Raw genomic sequence first — 24,035 nt, 5'->3', positions numbered from 1 at the left:
CCAGTGTCCCTCGTAGCTTCGAGTGAAGGCTGCACTGATGAGGATGGAACATGTTGCAATTCAGCAAGGCCCTTCTGGTGTATCCTTGCTTTACAGTCGGTTATTCTGTAACAATTAGCATGGATGAGGCAAGAGGCATGATGCAAATTCAGGAGTTCTTTATAAGAGCGAGAGAATTAACAAACAACATGGGAGGCTAACATGGAGGCTAAAACAGATGTGTATCATGAGGGACACACTAAGGCAAACCAAAACATGAATTTTAAAAAAAGGCTAGGAAAATATATCAACAGAGAAATGTTTAAAAGGCTGATTAACTAAATATTAACTGCACAGAAGTAGATGGGATTCAGGAATATACCGGTAAGTAACAGACAGCAAATACAATAGCAACATCAAATCTACAAGAAACCCCACAAACCAAAATAACAGACAACATGCGAAACAAAACACAGGGCTTAAATACATGCTCTAATGGCCACTAAACAATACACAGGCGCAAATCATGAGGGGCAGAGAAAACGAAACTAAGGAATGGAATCACAAGAAGGAAAACAAATACACAACAGGGAAACCATGGAAACATGGATGCCAGGAGGGTGGCCAATCATGACAACAACAAAAATCTATAATTTTGGACCAGCTTGACTTGACTACATGGCACTCTCAGCAAAGAATGAGGGCACAATGTACAGTCATAGGCAAACGTTTTGAGACTGACACAAATTTTGTATTTAACAAAGTTTACTGTGTCAGTGTCATGGGACACGCCCCCTCTCATGCCCCCCCACCCCCCCACCCCCTACGAGTCATGTGATACGGCCTGCCACGTGCAGGGAGGTTCACTGTCATTTGTAGCCACACCCTCCATGATTGCACACCCCTGCACGGGGTTACCGTTGTGTGTCTATTTAAACCTCTGCTAGTGTGTGCATCGTGTTGGTCATTGTTTGCTGGTCTGCTAAAACATTTGTGTAGCCATTGTTAAATGTTGTGTAACCTGTGTCCAGTTAAATGTATAGAGATGTCCGTCATTAATATTGTGTGTGAGTGCCATTGTTATAGTATGTGTTCTATGTTAATAAATGTACGTCACTGTTGAGGGAGTCTTTGCGTCCTGCTCCACGCCTGTTGGCACTTGGATCAGCGGCAACATTACACATGTTTTTTTTTAGATCCTTTTGTCAGATGTGTATATGGTACAGTGAAGTACAATTCTAAGCATTTCATAAGTTTTTTAATTGTTTTAATTGACATATACATCCAGTTTAAGCAAAGACTTAATATTTACAGTGTTGACCCTTCTTTTTTAAGACTTCTGTGATTTGCCTTGGCATGCTGGATATCAGCTTCTGGGCAAAATCTTGACTGAGGGCAATCCATTCTTGCCTAATTAGTGCTTGGAGTTGATCACAGTTTCTGTGTTTTTGTTTGTCCATCCTTTTTTAGGACTGACCACAGCTTCTCAATGGGATTGAGATCTGAGGAGTTTCCTGGTCATGGACCCAAAATCTTTGTTCACCGAACCACTTGGTTATCATTTTTGCTTTGTGACATGGTGCGCTGTCATGCTGAAAAAGCACTCTTCATCACCAAGTTCCTACTGGATTGTTGGGAGAAGTTGCTCCCACTCCCTTGGATGAGAAGAAAACCCACACATGAATGGTCTCAGGATGCCCCACTGTTAACATAACACGGGACCCGTGTTTGCAATTAATTGCAATTAATTGCAATTAATCTGATCACTCTTCACAATGTAGAGTTCATACAAATTGTCACCATAAAAACTGAAGCAGCAAACTTTGAGAAAACCAAAATTTGTCTAGTCTCAAAACGTTTAGCCATGACTTTAAGCTAAGAGCTGTTTCTCTCTGCTCCATGCAGCCTTCTCTACATGGATGTGCTATGGGCACATCCATGTAGACTGTGCTCCATGTCAGGCAAAAAAAAACCCAGAAATGGTTACTAGCACTACTGAATTCTCCACACCCATACTGCATGATCTAAACAGAATGCCATTAAAAGACAAAGCCAGGATTTTTCCTATAAAGTCTCACCTTTTAACCTTTGATCATTTTGCTTTCAACTCGTAGCACAACTCTACCCTCAATGTATGAAATAAATTTGGAAAAAGGTTATGTTGTATACCACACAACGTCAGAATTCACAATCCTCTGAAGACTCCAGATATGATATACAATTAGATATGTGTTATCTGATGATTAGCTGTTTTATGTATCTTATGTGAATATGAACATACTGTAAAAACAAACATTCTTTCTGATGACAAACCTGAATTACAGTGTAGTGTTATGTAGTAAACTAATTTACATACAAGTTTTTCATGTGATGCAACAGCCAGAAATACTCTAGATAGATAGATAGATAGATAGATAGATAGATAGATAGATAGATAGATAGATAGATAGATAGATGTGTGATTGTCCTCCAGTTAGGAAGGGTGTGACCTCTGCTTCTGCATTCTTTTCTAGCCTTTTTTTTAACATTGCATTTTAAATTATCATTGGATATAAAAGTTATTTTGAGTGTACTAAGTTGGTAATAGGCCAAAATCAATCAAATATTGCATGACACTTTGTCTCATTCTGTTAAAAACACACTAAAACCACAGATCACAGTTTTGGAGAGAAAAAAAGTCCACAAATGAAGTGAGAAAGCAGATTTCCGTTTGCTGCAGAGTTGAGCCGAAATCATGACTCTTAGGAGGCTGAACTTTGAGGCAGGGGTGCAAGGTTTCTGCAGGCTTACACAGCTGCGCTGTGCTGCAAAGCACTGCCAAACCCAATCACATACATGAAGGGCCTCAGAACTGACTGATAGCTATTTACATTTGCATTTATGGCATCTAGAAGATTCACTTACTCAGAGCAACATACAAAGGTTCTTCATTGCCTAATCTGATAAGTATCCAAGTAAAAATAGTTTAGAGAAAATACACTTAAAGCATGGTACTGCAAAAAACATCCTATGCAGCAATATGGTGGACTTCATGGTTTTAGCAGATATCAAATGTCTAGCAACACCCCCTTCACCCACACACACTGTACCAGACTAGATAAAAGGGAAATGAATCTTTGGGTATTTCAGCAAGCTGCTGTATGGGAAAGTTAGTTAAGTCCATCTGCTTCTTTAACCATAAAGGCTGACGCCTGAATTATAAAAGAGAACAAAACCTGCAAGAAATGAAGTGAAAATGCTCACCCACAAATTTACACACATGTGCAAACACACATGCATATTTACACACATATATAAACACATATGCACATTTACGCAGATGTACAAACACACCAGCACATTTACACACATGTACAAGCACACCCACAGTCTACCTTAAACAATAAGTGCTATAAACAATAAGTGCCAGAGTTTGTTAAACAACATAAACAATACCTTACAATAAGTATTAATTTAGTCAGTCAATATGGGAGCAGTGTCAGTTGTCCTTTAAATATTCTGCAAATAGATGGGTCTTAGAAGACTGCAAGGGACTCTGCTGTCCGGACAGCAAATGGGAGTTAATTCCACCATCTTGGAGCCAGGACAGAAAATAGTCTCGATGCTTGTTGTCCATGAGACCTGAAGCAAGATATTTCAAGCTGAGCCATAATTGAGGTTCGAAGTACTTGAGGTACAGATCGGGCTTTGACCATTGACTTCATGTATGAAGGGGCTGGTCCATTTTTTGCTTTGTAGGCAAGCATCAAGGTTTTAAATCTGATGCATGCAGCTACAGGGAGCCAATGAAGGGAGCGCAGCAGTGGAGTAACGTGTGAACTTCGGAAGATTGAAGACCAGTCGTGCTGCTGCATTCTGGTCAAGTTGTAGAGGTTTGATGGCTCTTAGAGGAAGATCAGCAAGTAGCGAGTTGCAGTAGCCTAGCTTTGAGATCACAAGAGACTGCACAAGCACCTGGTAGCTTCCTGCGAGAGAAAGGGTCGAATCCTTCGTATGTTACAAAGGAGAAATCTGCAAGACCAGGTTAGATTAGAAACATGAGTTGAAAACGACAACTGGTTGTCCAAAGTTATGCCCAGGCTACGGGCAGGTTCAGATGCTGATACCAGGGAGTTCTCAAAGGAAACAGTGAGGTCATGGTAAGGGTTGGGAGTACCCAGGATGTACAAGTGGTGGGCTGTCATCCATGACACAATGTCATTTAAGCATGCTGAGATACATCTGGAGACCTGCATGTCAGAGGGTGGAAAAGAAAAAAATAACTGAGTGTCATCAGCATAGCAGTGGTAGGAGAAACCATGAGAAGATATTATATCACCAACAGAATGAGTATACAAGAAAAGGGGGCCTAATACTGAGCCTTGTGGAACACCAGTGGAGAGTCTACATGGTTTGGATGCCATGTATGGATCCTCTCCATGTCACCTGATAGGACCGTCCCTCCAGATAGGACTGAAACCATCTCCAAGCAGAGCCAGTCACACGAAGCCTGGAGAGAACAGACAGAAGAATGTTGTGGTTCACTGTGTCAAAGGCTGCTGAAAGGTCTAAAAGAAACAAAACAGATGACTGTTTGGCAGCTTTAGCAGCATGAAGTTTCTCAGTCACCGCTATGAGGGCCGTTTCTGAAGAATGTGCTGGTTTGTAGCCAGACTGATTGGGATCATGCAGCTGGTTCAGGGTGAGAAAAATAAAAAAAATTGATTATAAACTGCTCGTTCAAGGGCTTTTGAGAGGAAAGAGAGAAGTTATACTGTAGTTCGTAACACTGGAGCTGTCAAGTGTGGCCTTCTTGAGGATTGGTACCTCCCTGGCGGTTTTGAATGCAGTAGGCACGTATCCAGAAGATAAGGAGTTGTTGACGATGACGTGTACAAACACACCTGCACACTTACACACATGTACAAACACATCTGCACGTTTACACACATGTACACATTTACAGATATGCACACACCCACATTTATACACATGTACACACCTACACATTTACACACATACACATGTACACACACGTATACACACACATTTATATACATGTACAGTTAAACACATCTACACAAATATGAATTACTGTTCAGTTGAGGTTTTGTGAAATCTCCATAAACAAACACTCTTCTTTAATCATCCTCTTAAATCCTAACACACAAACACCCCCAAACACACACACACAAATACACACACAGATACACACCCATGCACCCACATATACACCAGCATACACATACACGCACACACACAAACACACACACACACACACACACACACACACACAAAGGGAGACACACATGCTGACACACAAGCCTACATACCCACACGTACACACACTTGCAGCCACATACACACATTTGCACATGCATACACACACTTGCACATACACATGTATGAGTACACACACACATACACACATGCACTCACGTATCTACACACAAACACACACACACATGCACACACAATGTAGTTCTTTCTCTTCTGCTTTACATGTAGAGCCTGAATTCTTGTTTGGTACTGTTGTATATCCTATTAGAAAAGAATGACAACAGTACCTGGATGAGAAAAACCCATTTCTGGGTAAGGGGATGCTTCTGTGCTGAACTGTTACTTGTCTGATTACTATAAGTGTGCTGCTAATAGTTCACTGATTTTATGGTTAATTACTGTCATGGGAATTATGGAAATTATTAGCTAAAAGTATTTTCATATGAAATATTAGCATACCTCAGTTCATTTATCACATCTTGAAATCATTTGTTCCTTTTAAACCAATGATATATTAAATGCCTGTAAATTCTGACATTTAGCTCATTTAATCTGACAAGCTAAAAATGTTTTAGTTAATTCAACTTTCACATAATTTGTCAGTAACCTTCTTCATTTCAGTTGTTTAACTTGGGCTTGATCTAAAAGAAACCATGCAAAAAACTGGTTGAGGAAGTGAGAAGCAAAAAGCAAAACAGGAAGAGACTACGTGGTAGCGTAGGCGTGAGTGAAAGAGAGAGCGAGTGAGAATCAGCACAAGGGGAGTTTGCAGTGAGAATCGAGGGACAGTCATGTGACTGTCATATACATCATTAGGGAAGAAGTAGAGCCAGACTGTTAGTGTCACATATGAGGACATAGAACAACAGAAGCAACTCTCACAGTAAGCCTGATTTATTAAGAGGAATATGTGTTTTAGTTATCTTGTATGTTTTTAAGACAGGCTTTTTTTGGACTTCGATCTTGAACTGGATGCAATTGGTACTGTTCAATATGAGACCATTATACTAACTGAAACATGGACAAGAACCCCTGGATTTCAATGCTTCTCATATTACTCCAACTAACGCTTTACATATCAGGTATGAAAACTTTAACACAGAAAGAAAGGACCTAATTTTTTTATTTTCCTTCCTTTTTTATTTTTCTTTCTTTGTTTTCTTAAACAAGTATATTAATATTCATTGTGTTCAGTAAATCATTTTAATAATTCTACATGGTGGAATTACTGGAGTAACAATTTAAAAATATTACGGAACTATCATCTGCTTTCTATGTGTAAAAGATGAGTTTCTAAACCTAAACAATGTCATCTATATTTTCCGGAATTACAGTGACGTAAAAGGAGGTTCCTCCTTCTCTCTTCTGTCATGTTGCACTATATGTTCCATTACAATAACCAAAAACTGTCCATATTTGACATATTTTACAACAAAATTAGAGTTTTGTAAATCGACACTATGAGGGGCACCTGACCACAGTGTATTTTCTTGTGCTTTAGCAAGCTCAATTATGAGATTGCACTTCTGTTTAGGGAACTGAAATTTTTGGAAAGTTTTTAGAAAATCCAGTTTCATTCTTCACATGTAAATAATTGATCTATTTCTCAGGTGAAAAAATTAAATCACCAAATATTATTATAGTGGAGGGAAATGTCACGGTGACCTGGAACCCACCCCAGACAAACCCTCTCGGCTGGCTCTACCAAGTTCAGTGGTCTGAGTAAGAAATCATTATTTTCATCCTCATTTACACTATTTCAGTGGCTGTTCTACTCTACAGGCCTGACGGTAACCCTTTCTTACCTAGTATAGCTCTTACAGTTCATACCTATTATGTAGTTTGCTTCATTGTACCTGTACACTGATAGACAAACCTTTTTATCCCCCAGGTACACAATTCATCCAGCACAGTGGATCATTGTGCCACAGTGTAGTCTTCTTCAAACAACCACATGCAATATTGGAATGATCACGAACAATGCACAATTACAGGTCCGAGTTGGAATACTCATGCCCGAAAAAAATTTTTCCTGGAGTACCAAAAAACTTATTAATATTAAAAGAAGTAAGTAATTAATGTACCCTAATTCTGCTGAAATTAATAATGCAATAATATAAAACCTTATTTTACAACAATTTCATAAAATTATACAGATCGCCTTGCATTAACTTAATCTCCAGTGTTAATACTATTATCTTACTCTTAATTACTAATGAAATAACAGAAAATCTCATTTCCATGTCATAGGTCAACTGTTAGCTCCATCTTTTACTCTGTCTTCTACCTCACACTCTGTGCAAGTCAAGGTACATAAGAAACAATGGCTTTACGAGATTTTCCCCTATGGTCTGCAGTATACTGCATATCTGTGGCCAGATGGTCAGGAAAACCAGGTATGTTCGGAACTAGAGCATAATCATCAGTGACCACACTGTTGTCGTCAAACATAGAAAGTCATATGCACATTTAGCCTAGAACATATGTCTAATTTTCACATATTTGATTCAGTGTGTTCTGGTTGGTTAAGCGTTCCTGTTCATTTGTTCCATGTTACAGACACTGATCAGAACTGATGACAGTGATGATGGTGAGATGAAGTTCAACTACTTGCAAACCTGGCACGTATACTGTGTGCGTGTGAAGGTGGAGAGTGCCTCCACTGATGCCAGTAACATCTCTTCAGAAAGCTGCATACAGCTGCCACTGGGTAAACTTAATTGCAGTAGTTTTCGATTTATGCATTCCAAGAACATGGCTGAATTGTATTCAGCTTTTTTTATATTTTAATCAAATGTTAGATCTGTAATCATGAAACTTGATTCTATACTGCACAAATAAACTCAATTATTATTTTTGCTCCTTCCTTTCAGATACAACACTGATTATATACTTTGCGTTTCTTGGAGCTCTGGGCAGTGCTGGTTTCCTCATGATCTTTGTCTGTTTTATAAGACGTCCTGGGAAAATGCCTGCTTCTTTGGTGAGTCAACTCAGATGCATTTGGTTTTATCAAAGCTAAAAGCATATTAACCTTAAAAAAACAAACAAATAATAATTAAAAAATAGAACAAAGTGATCTGTGATCATGTGAGAAGTGAAGCTAATCTCAGATGCCTATGAGCACTGAAAGAGTCATTTCTCATTTCTTAGAAATCAGACCAAGGAGGGGATACACAAACTTCTGCTCCCAAGCCTATCTATACACTCTGACACTTCAGCTAGATATTATGACAATCGATTCATGGGAGGTGTATTATTAATATGTATATGTAAATATGTATCTTTTCCTTCAGAAACCTGTTGTGCACAGCTGGAGCCCCATGATTGTAGGACTGGACAAAGTAGAAACGGTGACGGACAAGGGATGGTTACTCATCGCCAACAAAACAGAGATAAAGAGGCAAATGTCAGAAGAGAAGCATGCTGTTACTGAGGAAGAGAAAGAGAGGAGAGAAAGCTTGGACAGTGGAGTGAGCATGGAACTGTCACACCCTTCTGCTCTCAATGCATCGACTGGTGGACAGATGGGAGACACACAAGTGGACAGTGGCTGTGGGAGTCTGAAAGGACCCGAGGGCAGTGGAAATGTTGGTGCAGCCACAGCGGAGCTTCTTTCTCTGGATGAGAGAAGTCGTCAAGACAGAACTGAGAGAAAGGAAGACAGTGGTTTGGGACTGGCTCCCCATGAAGCATCTGGTTGTCTAGACAGGGAGGACATTGAGCTGTTGTCTGGGGTTGGGGTCAGGGGTGGATATAGGAGTCAGAGTCCTGCCAGCGTGGACATACTAAATGAGAGAACTGATCCCTGTGAAATGGACACAAACATGGCTGCTCCATCAGGTGGATATAGGTCTGGTCAGGGCACATGTACGTGTTCAGACTATGAGCACTGTGTCTGGTGCAAATTTAGGAAATCCATAGGTTGTCAGTCAGGGACTCAAACAAAGACATATTTTAGCCAGTTGGACAGTGACAATGGTGAAGGTGCCTCTGGAATTTCCACCTACCTGAGAAATAGTATTATCCAGACAGTAAATGTTCTAGGTATAGAGGAGGACCCACAGTCAGTGTTCCCTCAGTCAGATATGAGCACAGTGGATTGTTCTGAATTGCTCTTGTCCTGTCCTTTGCTTCTGCACTGTGAAGAAAATCAGCTCTTTACAATGGATGCTCTGTCTTTCACACTTGATGACGTGGAATTCGCCTCTCCAGAAGCTGCTTGTGTGTGACCTCTGTTTAAAAACATACTGAAAATGTGAAATCTAGTTTTCCTCTGGAAACTAAGTAGGAGGTCATGAACTCAAACAAGTGACTTGAACAAACATGCTTGCAACTTAACTACTCTAGCCGTTAACTTGTTAACTATAAAAAAAAATTAGATCAGGAGAAATTTTATCATTTGTTGCGGATGCAATAGGTACTAAAATTTGCACTGTAACTAAAACAAACAAAAAACAAAATGTATGCTGGCCTAGAGTAGGGGCGGGGGGAGGAAGCAAGGGGTGTTGAGAAGAGCTGTGTATAATGGGTATGCCCTGTGGGACCACAGACAATCATGCTTTCCTCACAAAATATCCCCTCTGCGAATGTGGCATAAGAAACAGTAAGGGCACTCAGTTCCAGGTGTTCTTTTGTACTTCTGCATGAACTGCTATCTTTTTGTAGTCCAGGGAATCCACCTTCATGTCGCTGTTACAAAAATACAGTAATGGTGCTAATTACTTGGTTAACAATAACATTTGGTTTGTTAATGCTCAGGTCAATGGTTTGTTAATGTTAGCTAATGTAAATAATGCTAAAATGGGAATCCTAATATGAAGCGTTGCCAGTACTTAGTTCAACTCACCTACTAACTATCAAGTTTCTTAATAAGAGTAATCACATGTCAGAGGAGGGTAAACACTAAACTGTGTGTTTTTGTTGTTCTTCAAGGCAGCAGATGGTCTTGATGGAGAGGCAGGATAAGGGCATAATACTTATCTGAGGTCATTCTCTATGTAGACTTCCACAAGAAAAACTAACAATGACTTCCTGATTGAGTTTCTTGAAGCTCTGGATATGTACATAATGCATAAATTGATTTATGTTTTTATGATGATTTTTGTAGGAGAATGTAAAATACACACACAGAGAAAATAAAAATATATGAATTTTTAGTCACCATTGAATTTCAGTACTCCTGTTCCTACAGTTCCTTGCCATCAAGCAGCAGGGGCATAGACACTGTAGCTTTGTCATTATACAGCTTGTCTGATGACGGTTTTTCCCTTTCTTAATCACCTTGATTTGATTGGAAAGTGCACATGACAAAATTACTCACTTCGTCCTGTTGTATTAATCATTATCCATGTACTAAACTGCAGATAAAAAGATGCAATCACATAATGTGGATTATGTGGTAACTGAAAACCTATGATATTTCCTTTATTCTTTGAAGAACACCACTGCATATAAATGGATGTCCCACTTAACCTGTCCCAATTTTTCAACAAAGCATAATTTTTATGACAGATAATTACATCAAACAAACATTTCATACAAATCTTTTTTGTATGAATGTCTGTGCCTGCACTTTATTGAAAAGGAGAACCAGCACTCTACTAAAAGAGTTTTGTTTACTTTCTGTGGACTATCTAGAGATTTATCTTCCTGCTGTATGACATATTTGGCCTCTGCTCATAAGTCTATTTTAATGTTCTCTGAATCAGCCCCAACATTTCTCAGCTAAAGATTTTGATCATGTTCCTCTTTACATATGGGATTAATTAAGTATTTGCTAGAAATCTTTCCCAGTATGAATAAATAATGTTTTTTAAGTACATTAAAGACTCTCTCATTTACGATGATCTTAACTACAATAATTTTGGGAAATGGGTCCCTGAACAGTTAAAAATGAATATGTTATGAAAAAGGGGGAAAACCTCTCTGTACTCACAGGAAGGATCATGTGCAATTGAAATTTCAATAACACACCAAGATAGCACAATAAAGAAAGAATCTAGTTATAAAAAATTATAACACATACAACTGCCTCTGACAAAAAAAAAAAAAAAAAATTTCATTGGGTAATGTCTGTAATTTTTAAGGTCCCATTTAAAAGAAATTGATGTTCAAGTTGATAGAAAACACCTCTGGAGTTTCTGTGGTTTATATCTATCTATCTATATATATATATATATATATATCTTCCTTCCTCTAACAACATTTGTAAGCTTAGCCATGGTGTTGGTTTTTAAACACTGCTGCCCACACGAGAAGTATGTGTTGCTTTGGGTACAAACAGCCATTAGCTGGGCTCACCACTGGAAAACCTATTCACATTCTGCTTAGGGTTTTCTGAAGTAGATCACTGAAACTCAGTTAAAGAATATGGCAATTAAAGAACATGGTTTAGTTTGAATTTCATTTGAAAAATGGAGGGTTTAGGCAAATTTGATGGTATAGCAGAAACTATATAGTCCAAAGAATATTTGTTTTATTGGCTGTTAGCATTTATTTTAAGAGGCAATTAAAGGAAAGGTAAACCTACAGCTTAAAAGAAAACACATCTGTGGAGTTTCTGTGGTTTAGAGCAGGTTTCTGTCCTCTCTACATTTAGTAATGCTTAGTAATGTGTTTCTTTAAAAGCATGACCACCCACACATTTGACACAACTCATTATTTGTACTGCTAGTTTGACTCAGTATAAAATGAAAAAAACAAAAACACTACAGAAGAAATGCAAAAACAATGATCAACATATTTATTTTAGATTTAAGATAACATGTCTTTTTAAGTAATGCAGTTTACAAGAAACAATTATCTATCGGTACAGTCCATTAGACAATACCAGTTACTGACATAAATCATTTCCTATTTCTTATAAATAGTTAAGCATTTTAAAGGTTAAACCACACTGAGGTTCTTCAGAACCCTAAGTTAAATGATCATCATGCCAAAAACATTTGATTCATAGCTTCACAAATTCTTCAACATTCACATTTAAGTTACCTTAACCTTTAATGCTAATTAATTAACCTAACTGCAGACTAAAGGTGAGGAAAACAGGAAGTTCATGTTAGTTAGTGGGTTTTTTACAATTATGTGAGCTACCACAGGTGTACCACTACTAAGCATGTGTGCTAACTACACCTACTCGTTAACAATAGCTTTTATTAAATTCCCAAAATATTAATGCATATTTCTGTTAGCATGTATCTGGTGTTTAGGTAGTTTGATACATTATTTTATATGTCCACTAAATTGTGGGGACACATTTAATATATGTTAGCATGCAACATTTTTTCTTTACTTTAATCCATTGTAAAACTAGTCATATATGATGTGGAGCGGTCAGAGCCAGACTCCCAGAGCTAAGCTACAGAAAGAGCTTATTTTAGCTCAACTGCTATCTACATAAGGGAAACCACTATTCTCTGAATCCAATGGTTCCAGTGCCCCAAATCCTGTCACAGCAGCAAACCACATTTTGTGACCTTAAAAACTACAATAATAAATGTCCACTTATAGATACCTAACCAGATTTTAGTAGAAGAAAATATAAATAAAACCCAACACTACAATCTATAGCCAGATAGAATTTAGAGGCAAAAGAATATGAACAAATGTGAACAACTATGTGTTCACACATAATGAAATGAAACATGAAACAGCCTTTCCATTCTACTTAGCCTGCAGGTAAGGTACCTTGATTTTATATATTTATACACACACAACTTTTAAACATGAGAGAAAATGCCTAAAATTACTTATATGCTTGACATTGTTAATGTCATTTTTTGTCTATAATACTGCTAATGGAGAAAGGAGGTTTAGACTTCTTCGAGCCCACTTTTCTGCAAGTATAAAGAAACTTTAATTAGTAGATCAATAATTATAATAGATAATGTAACAAATCACTTTTATGAAGCCTTTGGAATTATATGGATCCCTCACTGATATATATATATATATATATATATATATAAAAATTTATTATTATTTAATTTCTTTTTTTTGTCATAATGGCACAACATATTTTAAAATCATCTGAGAAACCCAGCACAATGTACTATTATTCTTTATTTTTATTATGACAGAAAAACATCCAAGTCATTTATGCAGAAATCCAGGTGTATACCTATACACTTTAAGAACACATGCACACCTGCTCATTCAAATGTGGCATGTCATGTGTCAGCAGCATAAGGAGATCAAGAGGTTCAGCTAATGTTAACTTCAAATATCAGAATGAAAGAAAAATGTGATCTGAGAGACTTTGACCATGGCAGAGTTGCTGATGCCAGATGGGCTGTTTGAATGTTTCAGAAACTGTTGATCTCCTGAGATTTTACATACAAAAGTCTCTAGAGTACACAGAGTAGTGCAAAAGCAAAACAAAGTGAGTTCTGTGGGTGGAAATCCCTAGTGGATGAGAGCTAAGATGGCTAGATTGTTTGAAGCTAACAGGAAGGCTACCATAGATAACCACTTTACATCTGTGGCGAGCAGAAAAGCATCTCAGAACATGGAATGAGCACCCTTTACATCGGGTCCAGTATATCTGAGTAACTCTTTATGTCCAATGTACTTGTCATATGGCCACTTGATAACATCTTAAGCACAGCTCGTCTCAAATTGGTGCTTAGGAAGCCTTCCTAATAGCCAGATCTGAATCCAATAGATTCCCCCTTATTGTTGTGGTACAACAGGAGAGATGCAGCATGAGCAACATGAACCAAAGAATAAAAAGAATGTTTCCAGCATCTTTGGAATCCATGCCACAAAAAAACTGAGTAAGGTATGGTGTTCCTAATAAAGTAGCCAGTGAGTGAATGTATGTGTATATTACTATAGTAGGTAGTACTGGGCTCACATATTTGGGCCCTACTGCACCCACACACACACACACACACACACACACACACACACACACATATACATAATTAAAAATTTCGTATCACTTACTTGCAGATTTTATCTTTCAGTGAGGGCTCTTCAACAGGGAGATGCAAAAGCAGTAGCATAATGTTATTCCCCAGCCATCGGTAAGATAAATTAATGGATAATGACTCAATGTTAAGTTAAAGACTCACGTTTTCTTATGCAGCATTTCTTGATCTTCTTCCAGAAGGTCTGTAGCAGACAGACCAATAGGAACAACCCAAGGATAGAGAATGCCACAGCTATTCCAATAGACACTGATAATGATCTGGTATCTGAAAGATGCAATCAGCTAATCACTCTGAGTTCAATTCTTTAGCAGAAAAACATTTTCTGCTAAACCAAACATCAACAACAATATTATGAATAGACATATATTCTTTCAGTCTGTATATATGGAGTTCAAGGCAACTAAGCAAACGAGTGATGGCTTTGTGTTGGTCCACACATACTAGCTACATTTATCTGGCTCACATACTGCCATGGAATGCTGGTGCCAGAAAACAGATACAATTTAAATGTCCAGTTTTCTCAAATAAGAAATGCAGATCGAACATTTCACATGGTAAACTGCATTTGGGCTACATGTGGCCCAGAGTTCAAATGTCAAGACAAAGGTATGTTGCTAGTACAGCTGGGCCAGTTTTGGCCCACAATATACTTGTCATAACTAACCTGCAAATGCTGTATTTGGTGCTATCAGAGAAAGGTTTACTTTGAAAATGTAGCCCCTTCAAGACCTATACCTTGTCATGAAATTTTACCATGAAACTGATTCACTATTAATGAGATTTAAACATTTTGTAGCCATAATGATATCATCTCAAATGAAGCCCTGTTTGCTCTGAAAATGCGTCTTTGTCTATGTTCTTATTTCTTTCTTACCCATCTTTTCCCAGTGAAGAAACAGCAGTTTCCTGTCATCCAGTGCACAGGAGAGTGGAAAACTTGTTTTTTATGAATGAAAAACTATATATATATATATATATATATATATATATATATATATATATATATATATATATATATATATATATATATATATATATATATATAATATATATATATATATATATATATATATATATATATATATATATATATATATATATAAATGAATAAAATGTACTTTTATACGATTAGCTTTTAGAAATCCTTCACTTCTCTCTCTATATCCGTGACTCTGTTGACTACAGATAATTTTGGTATCTTCCAAACAGGTTTGTCCTCATTCTTGACATTTTTCAACACTTACTGGTCCACCCTCTTTACTTTATTTTCAATCTGCTTTTATCCCTTAAAATACATCCCTTTAAACAGTTCAACCTTTTAAATCTTACTGAGTCTCTCCCATGTCTTTTCTGGGGGCAGTTATAGCCCTCTTAATAGCAAAAGCAAACGGTCATAATATAATGGTTTCACATCACAGCTCTTTCTCATTAACATGAAGTTGTAAGTTTCCTATGTGTGAAAATTACACTCTTTGTTTAGGCAAAAGAGTTGACACAAAAGTGGAATATTTCTGCCCTCTGCTGCTTGACATACCTATTACAAATGGCTTTCTCAATACTTATGCAGAAAGGTGTATAAAAATGTAACTATTGTGTACCCCTGACTTATTTCCATTGTAGGGTTTCACAGCAGAAAAAGTAGATGTAATTGCTAAAGTGTAGGTGTTAGGTGCTTACCCTTAATTGCATGTTTATGTGTATAGCAATGATTTCATTTTGAGTTTCTTCAGTGAATCATGGACAATTCTCTAACACCGTACTGGTTCTAAACACTGTTTACTGAAAAAAAAAAAAGCAGCCACATAATTTGTAAACAATGAATTTTGTTTCACATTTCACATTTCCTCTCAATTGAAAAACATTATCTTGAAAAAGCTCCATCCCCCCTGCAACACACACACAATCTCAATGGGTTTGTAGTTAACTAGCTATCCATGAAAAGGATGTCCATAAATATATTTCATATGCAGGCTGATTCATTATACAGAAGCTAAATTTACATTGGGTTTTTGTTAATGCTAGTGTAGCATAGCAGCACTGTGTGGTTAAATTGTGTTAATATGAACTAGAACCTGCTAACGTGCTCTTAGCACCAGTAACATTATTTAATTATTGTTATTATGAATTATTATTCATGACAATGGAATATCCCATACACTGACATTCTTGATACCCACCTTATCTGACATGCCATGGCATAAAGTTGGTTAAAATGTTTCTGTTTCCTAAATTTCCATTATCTAGAACTACCATAAGTCTTGTCCAAGTTGACAACTGGCCAGACAGTCAAAACAGTAAAAATCAGACACTCACAACCACTGATGTTAGGGTGAAGGAAGAGTAAGAGTTCTGATTTTCTTCTGTTTACTAGAAATTTGTCCCATAGCCTCCATTTGAGCATTATTTGCGCAACAAGTAAATAAACAAAAAGAAATAAGCAGAAAAAGCTTCACATCATGGTTGAAGAGGTTCCTGTGTGTCTGTGGACTGATGCAAGTTAAAGTGTTCTGAAAAAACCTTCCCTAAGATAAACATTTCCCCTTAAAAAGAAAGTCAAGGGCATTTTAGGAAAAGTCTGTACTCAGAGCCTGTTAAATGTGCTAGAAATTTTCCAGCAGGATACAGGTTACAAGTATATATTTTTTTATTTAAATGAGCTATAAATCAATCTTCAGTGTTTTTCACATTATGAGATGTGACAGAGATTTTGTAGATGTAACAGAGATTCTGTAGTAAATATATTTTAAACATGGCCACCTTCATGTGGAGGACCAGTTCTTTGAAGCATAAACATGGAGACTACAAAGCAATCCGATTCTTAATCTCATGTGAGATACCCTTTATATAAAAACATTTAAAACAATAAATAATCACTTTTTGTTTGCTACTTTATTGTGATAAAATGACTGATTATTCCTTTACATTTTTATTTAATTTTCTTATTTAAAACTTGGCTTTGGTTCTATATTAAAGAATGAAAAGGAGCGTAGAACCAACAAGTGTCAGAGAATAAGTATTACTGGGAAATTGGGGCTGTTAGAGAACCAGTGGGTTCTGTGTTACGTCTTTTCAATAAATACACATAAAAGTGGAGGAAAAAAAATCAGTCTATTGTCATGATAAAGCAACGAAGATAAAGATTGGATTCAGGATTTGAATGAGTTCTTTTACTGTTTATACTGTCTGTGCACATTCATGTCATACTAACTGCATGACTGGCTGGTCTTCCTAACAGGAAGAGATCATCATATCTGGGTGTTTCCCCTGTTACCCTTTCTGCTCGTTTTCAGTTACAGTGCATTTGATACGGTTTAATTTGTTTCAGATATTACTAATTTAGCTCTATAAAAAGTTTGTTCTAGCCAAGCCCATGACAAGCAAGCCAACAGTGACAGCGGCAAGATTCTGCCAAGAAATATACATTGGGAGGATCCAGATGGCAAATTAAACCCATCCTTGTTTGGGCATAACTAGATAGCAGCATATATGAACCATAGCTAGAACAGACAGATGTCACACCAGCTCTGGGTACTGGATGTTAGCCTCCCTTCTCCCTTATTCATTTTTTCTAATCAGTATCTTTTTATTAAGCCCCTGTGTCACTCTGGTTCCTTGGGAGGTCTTACACCTACTTAGGTTCCTGCATTTCTGAATGTTTCCTTTTTTTGTCTGTTTCTACCTAAGTATGCTATCTCATGCTAACCTACAATGCTGGATTTTGCGTTTTGATTTTCTTTTGCCTAATGTCTCTCTGCCTGTTGTGTTTTTGACCTTCTGGAGCACGTTTGTATTTTGGCTTTGTCTTCCACTATACATTCATCCATTAAACTCTTCACTTAGTGCCTTGCCTAGTGTGCAGCAACTTCATATATTATGATAGTTAAATTCTGGGTTGAACAGGTAGGATTAACCTTCTCATTAAGCATGTCAGAGGTAAATGTAACTGCATGCTTGAAGATACGCATATGCTTAGAACTTGCTGGACTGATTTACTTTTGGTTGTCCACTTCCTTGTTTATGGGTGAGCTTTTTGATGGCTGAAAAGTCTAATCCTGTATGTACGAGTCCTGCAGCAGATGAAGCATGTGAATGTAGTAGTAGAGGTGATGAAGAGTGACTGTGGTCGTTTCTCCTGGCCCTCTTCTTTTCCGATGCAGATCCCATCCTGATGGAGCTGTTGCCAGGCGTGGAAGGTTTTTAGCATGGATTTAAACTATTCCTTTTTCCTCTCCTGCTGAGCATTCACTAAGATATAGCTGGCCATATTAATGTCCATGAGGCAGCCAATTTGGTGGTATCCTTATTTCATTTTCCAGCCATCTTAGTTAGTGCTGGGTGATCCTGGCCTCAATATGCCTGCATCTGGTTCCTGCAAATATTTCAAAGAGAGGTGCATGATCCTGTCAAGTAATATCCAAAATATGCTGGAAACAGTGTATAAGGAAATGCTCCAGGGAATTAATGTAGCCGCTTTAAGTTCCATATCATTTTTTAACTCAATTTCCTTGTGGAGAAGCTGGTTGAAACACAGGTGTATATCTAACCCTCCTCTCTTGTCACTTGGGAAGTCAACTCATTTTGGCAAGGGACCATAAAACCTTTCTGAAAAGTATCAATAGCTTTCAACAAAGGCTATAAACGGGTCCTGGTGTTGCTCCCGGCACTTTTCCTGGAGCTGCCATGTTGGGAAGATATCAACTGTGATCCTATTCTTCCTAAACATGCATTGTGACTCAAGCAATATTGATTCTGTGATGTTGCTGATCAGCCTCTGAGACATCATCTTAACCAGGACCTTTACTGCAATACATAGTAGAGATATAGCCCTAGTATTTCCGCAAATATTCTTGTCGCTACTGTTTTTATAGATTGTAACGATATTGGTGTCTCGCCACTATTGTGGGAGGCTACCGACATATTAACACTATAGAGTGTAATTCTAATAGTATAAAACAAATGTATAGAGAATTACACTCTATAGTGTTAATATAAAACAAATGTTTTATACTATTAGAATTACACTCTATAGTGTTAATATGTCGGTAGCCTCCCACAATAGTGGCGAGACACCAATATCGTTACAATCTATAAAAACAGTAGCGACAAGAATATTTGCGGAAATACTAGGGCTATATCTCTACTATGTATTGCAGTATTTAATTACTTCTACTCAGCTAGGGTAAATTAATGATTTTCAGATAAACAAACTAATCTGAGATTTACCAAACAAAATCATCTTGTAACAGGTGGCTTGCAATGCCAGTCGCAGTAACCAGAGATAGGCCACGATCTGGAAGCTAATCATGGCTTGTTAGCCTGATCTCCCACAGGTGGCCTCACCCTATATAACAGCTTCATAAAGGCCACTCTTTGTGAAGCACTGGCATGTGACACATTGGGCTAAGTTTGTTGGTATCTGGTATTGTCTTTGGCAGTTGTCCTCTGTTGACTTTCTTTCCTGTTCTCTGAGGGACAGTCTTCTCTTTGTGTGGCTTCAGCTGTTGTTGTTTTTTCTAGCAAGAGTTCCCCAGTTTGTCTGTCTACCAGTTGTTTTGTCTATATACCCCATGCACCTCCTCTGTAGCAATGGTAGTTAGGATAGAGGTCCTTGATTAGTGTAGACAAAGCCATCCTCTTCTCTTCTTCTGAGTTTCTTTCTCTTCCCAGGAGTGTAGTGGGCAGAACAGTGTGCTCTAGTGCCCCAACTCTTTCAGTTCTATCCATTTTCCTGTAGTGATTTCACCTTTTGGTTGGCTTACTCCACCTCTCAACTCCCCTTCCTTGCACCACATCATCTGCACTTGGATCCACCTAGGTGGTCCCTCTCTCCTAGCGTATCCACCGGGGCGCAGTCTGTCAGGGTCCCTCACCCCTGAATACCCTGACAGCCTTGCTGCCCCATTACAGATCTATACAGATAACAAACAAGCCATTATATAACTCAATGCCACATGCATTAAAGTAATCCATGATGAAAAATTAAATGTAAAAATGTAACAAACTACTTTAAAGAAAAGCTGTTGATTAGCTGAACCAGGGCAATGGTAGCTCAGTGGTTAAAGTACTTGATTTGTAATTAGAAGCTTGCTAGTTCTAGCCCCACCGTTGCCACTGTGTCAGCTAAATGCAATAAATGTAAATGTAAACAGCCTCACCACAGCAGTTCTCCTGGGCTCTGCTTAATACCTGTAACATTAATGTTGTTTACTGTGGTTTAAAGAAATGTACAGATATTGCATAAAGATTCAAGTGGGTTTAAAAGATTATCAAAAAATCTGTTTAAGTCCTATATGCCTTCTGGAGTGCATTTGGATTTCTGTTTCACTCACCGGTGACTAGGAAGCAGGGCTATCGCATGTTAATTCACTGAAGAAAAGTAGTACAGTTCCCGTATTTGAACAATGGCGCATATAATGTTACTGATTAGCTCTGGTGAAGGTTTTTCCACGCAGTCACACCATATATCCTTTTATGTTGAACAGTTTCTGGTAACAGTTCTCAGTTTCCTTTAGGTCAGATTTTCCCACATTATGTCTTTACAGCTTACTGAAAGTAGCACAAACAAATTGATTCCAGGTTGTAACTGCAGTGGGCTGAAAAGAAAGTCCCTACAAACAGAGCATGAATGCCGACACTAAGCGGAGAAAAAACAAACTTTAAATCCTCTACATACATAAACAGACGTTCTACTCGTAACCTAGGGCTAGACAGTCTCATCTCTCTAATATAACTGACAGGAACATCAACAGTACATGCCTTTTATTTATTATGATAGAAAATCAAACAAACCCCCAACAGCAATCAACCACCAAACGCCTCTCCACTGAAATATGTAGTGATTTTTTTCAATTATAAAATTGGAAACATTGTACTTACCATTAATAACTTACAGTCAAATAAGGACTGAATATTATCTCCATCACCAACCAATAACAACCATGTTATTATATGGTAATTTAATACAGTTCGGGAACTTAAATGTTCTATGTGCTTTCTTGACACTTTGTCCAGTGGATTTCTTTAAAACATATTCAGCTCTGATAGCAGCTGATCTGCTGCTATTAGGTATATTCCCAAAATCACCTCAAACAACTGCAGTTGAAAAAAAAGATGATTCTTTACTTAACAATTTACGATTAGTCTCAAGTCTCCCTTTTATAAATGGTATAAAACCATTCACACATTCCTCCATTCATCTTCCAAACCACATAATACATTTTAGGGTTGTGGCAGGATGAGAGAACCAACCTTGGACAGTCACCAGTCCATCACAGGGCACATACATGCACACACATACCACCATATTCACACCAGCTAATTTAGAGATGCCAAACAACCTCACATGCAAGGTATTAGAATGTGGGAGGAAACCAGAGTGCCCAGAGGAGTCATAATAATTAACACAGTGGGATGAATGTGTTAATCCCTAGAAATGAGGATGAGAGAATTTAAGGTGCAAGATACATGGACAAAGATTAAGTAAATAGTGTACAGTAATGTGAACTGTAGATGTCCTCCAGGGCTGGGAGCAGTTTCGCAGTAATGATCTGTGTGCTGGACACGACCTGCTGAAGAGCTTTCCTTGCAGCTGCTGTACAGCTAAGATACCATACAGAGATGCAGTATGTAAGGATGCCCTCTGTGATACAGCAGTAGGTCACCAGCAGCTGTTGGGGCAAAGAAGCTTTCTTCAATGTCCTCAGGAGAAACATTGCTGTGCTTTCTTGACCAGTGTAGTTGTGTTAGTGGACCATGTGAGATCTTCTGAGATGTGAATGCCCAGGAAACTGAAGCTGGGCACTCTTTCCATTCTGTCAACATTAATGGAGATTGGAGAATACTCATCATTCCAAGACTTCCTGAAGTGGGATGGTAAACTTCTCAGTCTTCGTGGTATTGAGTGACAGTTTGTTCACTCAATATCGCAAAGACCAAGGAGTTGATATTTGTTGTATATCAAATCACATCAGGTTCCATACCACACAAATGTAGCCTTTAGTCATATACAGTACTATTTAGAACTATTTGTTATTTGTTTGCTTGCTCGGTAAATGTGGACAGTCAGGACACTTAATCTACACTTTGTCCCTAATTGCACATTGAAGGGTACCTCAAAGGAAATTTCTCTTCATTTTCTCTTCATTTGTGCCTGCCACCAGGGTTAGTTCAGAAATAGTAATGGACTTGAGCAGTACTTAATTGTTTGCTGCAAATTAGAAGTCCTTTATTGATGTGTCATGATTACTCTCTCCCAGCTTCCACTGTCATGATTAATCCCTCCCAGCTTCCGTGTTCCATGTTTTCCCTGTCTTGTTATTTTAGTTCCATGCAATAATGTCGTTTGTTCTGGCCCTCGTTTGATTGCTCACACCTGTCCCTCATTTCTACCTTGTTAAGTTCATGTATTTAAACCCTGTCGTGTGCCCGGTGTCAAGGCTGTTCATTGTGTTTCTTTGAATCCATGCGTTTGATGAAGACTTTTGAAAGCCCGTGTATGCATATTTATGCAAATGGTTGTGTTTCTTTGTACTCCGTGCCTTTGTGTTTATCCTAGCCTTCATTATGGCCTGCTTCCCCTGTTTGCCTTTGTGTGTTTTGTTTGTTTAATTATGTATCCCCATGCTCTCAGTGTTGGCTTTATGAGCCTGGACTGTTACAACAACTCTGATTCTGAATTTGCCCATGATAAATCTCGTTCTTCTCCGCACATGCATCTGCCTCCTAACCGCTCATTGTTACAGAATGAACAGCCTCGACACCAAGCACACCACAGGGTTTAAATACGTGAACTTAACAAGGTAGAAACGAGGGGCAGAGAAAATGAAACTATGGTATAGAACTAAAATAACAGAAGACAGGGAAAACGTGGAATATGGAAGCTGGGAGGGACTAATGACAGCATGAGATAACAATGACTCTTAAGTATTGCAAAATGGTTTTGTACCCCTCTAAATACCATTGGAAAGGAAGGTCCTGTTCACGTTAAGATTGGTACTGTGATCATACAATGTAGGTCTATTACTAATAATTTGGATGAAGCGGAAATACAGTTTTGTTCTGGTTTGAACATTTAGATATGATTAAATACTAATTAAAATTTGACTTTTGCTTTATGGTGCTATTGCTGATAGAGGTGAGCTTTGTAATGTAATGTATGTTGTGTATAAACAAGACCATCAAAGTCCAATTTCCCTGTCAACGTCTGATATAGCTAATAAAAAGAAGGGATGTAATGAGATGTTGCTTTGGGTATCTCTGAACATTGTGTGTTTTATTCATTATAGGTCAATATAAGTACTATGGCAAATTAATAATGTGGTATAAGAGTTATTTTTCCCATAAGCCTGGCATTATAAATGCTACTCTTTCCCAACCAAATATTTGCTTTTTCTCTTATAATGTTCAAGACATAATAAGCAAACACCAAGCATAGGGTGTAATACAGTGCAGAGAATGCAAGTTAAATTTCTCTCAACCAGTACTTTTAGAGGACATTTAGAAGTATTTACAGTGATTTATATTTGTACTAAATCTTCACTCTTCAGTGTATTTTTAAATTGTGACAATAGGTTTATCTGGGCATAGCTTGTAATCCATTATGCTACAATTTTCCTGTTTCATTATACTACACACATGTTTTCAATATTAAATATTATTTGATTGTTTATTTAAACCCTGGCCCACATTCCTGTTACAAAAAAGACCTTAATTGTTGACTTCATGCTACAAGTTCATTATATTAAAAATAGAATATACACTTGAACACTCATCACAACTCAGGAATACAACTCAGGTATGTTTTTCTTTATCCTCATCGATTGTGTAGTATTACAGTAAAATCTTGTTCCTGAAGCATTGTCG

General features: G+C 37.7%; 1 protein-coding gene and 1 long non-coding RNA gene across 3 annotated transcripts; one reads left to right on the top strand and one right to left on the bottom strand.

The window, feature by feature from the left end:
• Positions 1-6,057: 6,057 nt before the first annotated feature.
• On the top strand, positions 6,058-10,209 carry il10ra (interleukin 10 receptor, alpha). Of its 2 annotated transcripts, none has more exons than XM_027013376.2 (7): positions 6,058-6,320; positions 6,882-6,960; positions 7,130-7,305; positions 7,489-7,634; positions 7,798-7,948; positions 8,112-8,221; positions 8,535-10,209. In XM_027013376.2, exons 1-7 carry the CDS (start codon positions 6,257-6,259, stop codon positions 9,468-9,470), a joined length of 1,662 nt encoding a protein of 553 aa, XP_026869177.2. In that variant the 5' UTR covers positions 6,058-6,256; the 3' UTR covers positions 9,471-10,209. The 2 variants fall into 2 exon arrangements, with proteins under 2 accessions (XP_026869177.2, XP_026869176.2); XM_027013375.2 differs by having other exon boundaries at positions 6,849-6,960.
• Positions 10,210-12,995: 2,786 nt separating this feature from the next.
• Positions 12,996-14,405, bottom strand: LOC113579440. The gene is made up of 3 exons (XR_003410876.1): positions 14,316-14,405; positions 14,188-14,215; positions 12,996-13,076 (listed from the first exon to the last, which is right to left on the bottom strand). It is a non-coding gene; the product is annotated as an uncharacterized LOC113579440 (long non-coding RNA).
• Positions 14,406-24,035: the final 9,630 nt, after the last annotated feature.

This window comes from Electrophorus electricus, chromosome 15 (assembly GCF_013358815.1).
Source record: "Electrophorus electricus isolate fEleEle1 chromosome 15, fEleEle1.pri, whole genome shotgun sequence".
In the NCBI taxonomy this organism is placed as follows: domain Eukaryota; kingdom Metazoa; phylum Chordata; class Actinopteri; order Gymnotiformes; family Gymnotidae; genus Electrophorus; species Electrophorus electricus.
This window is presented reverse-complemented; position numbering and strand designations above follow the sequence as displayed.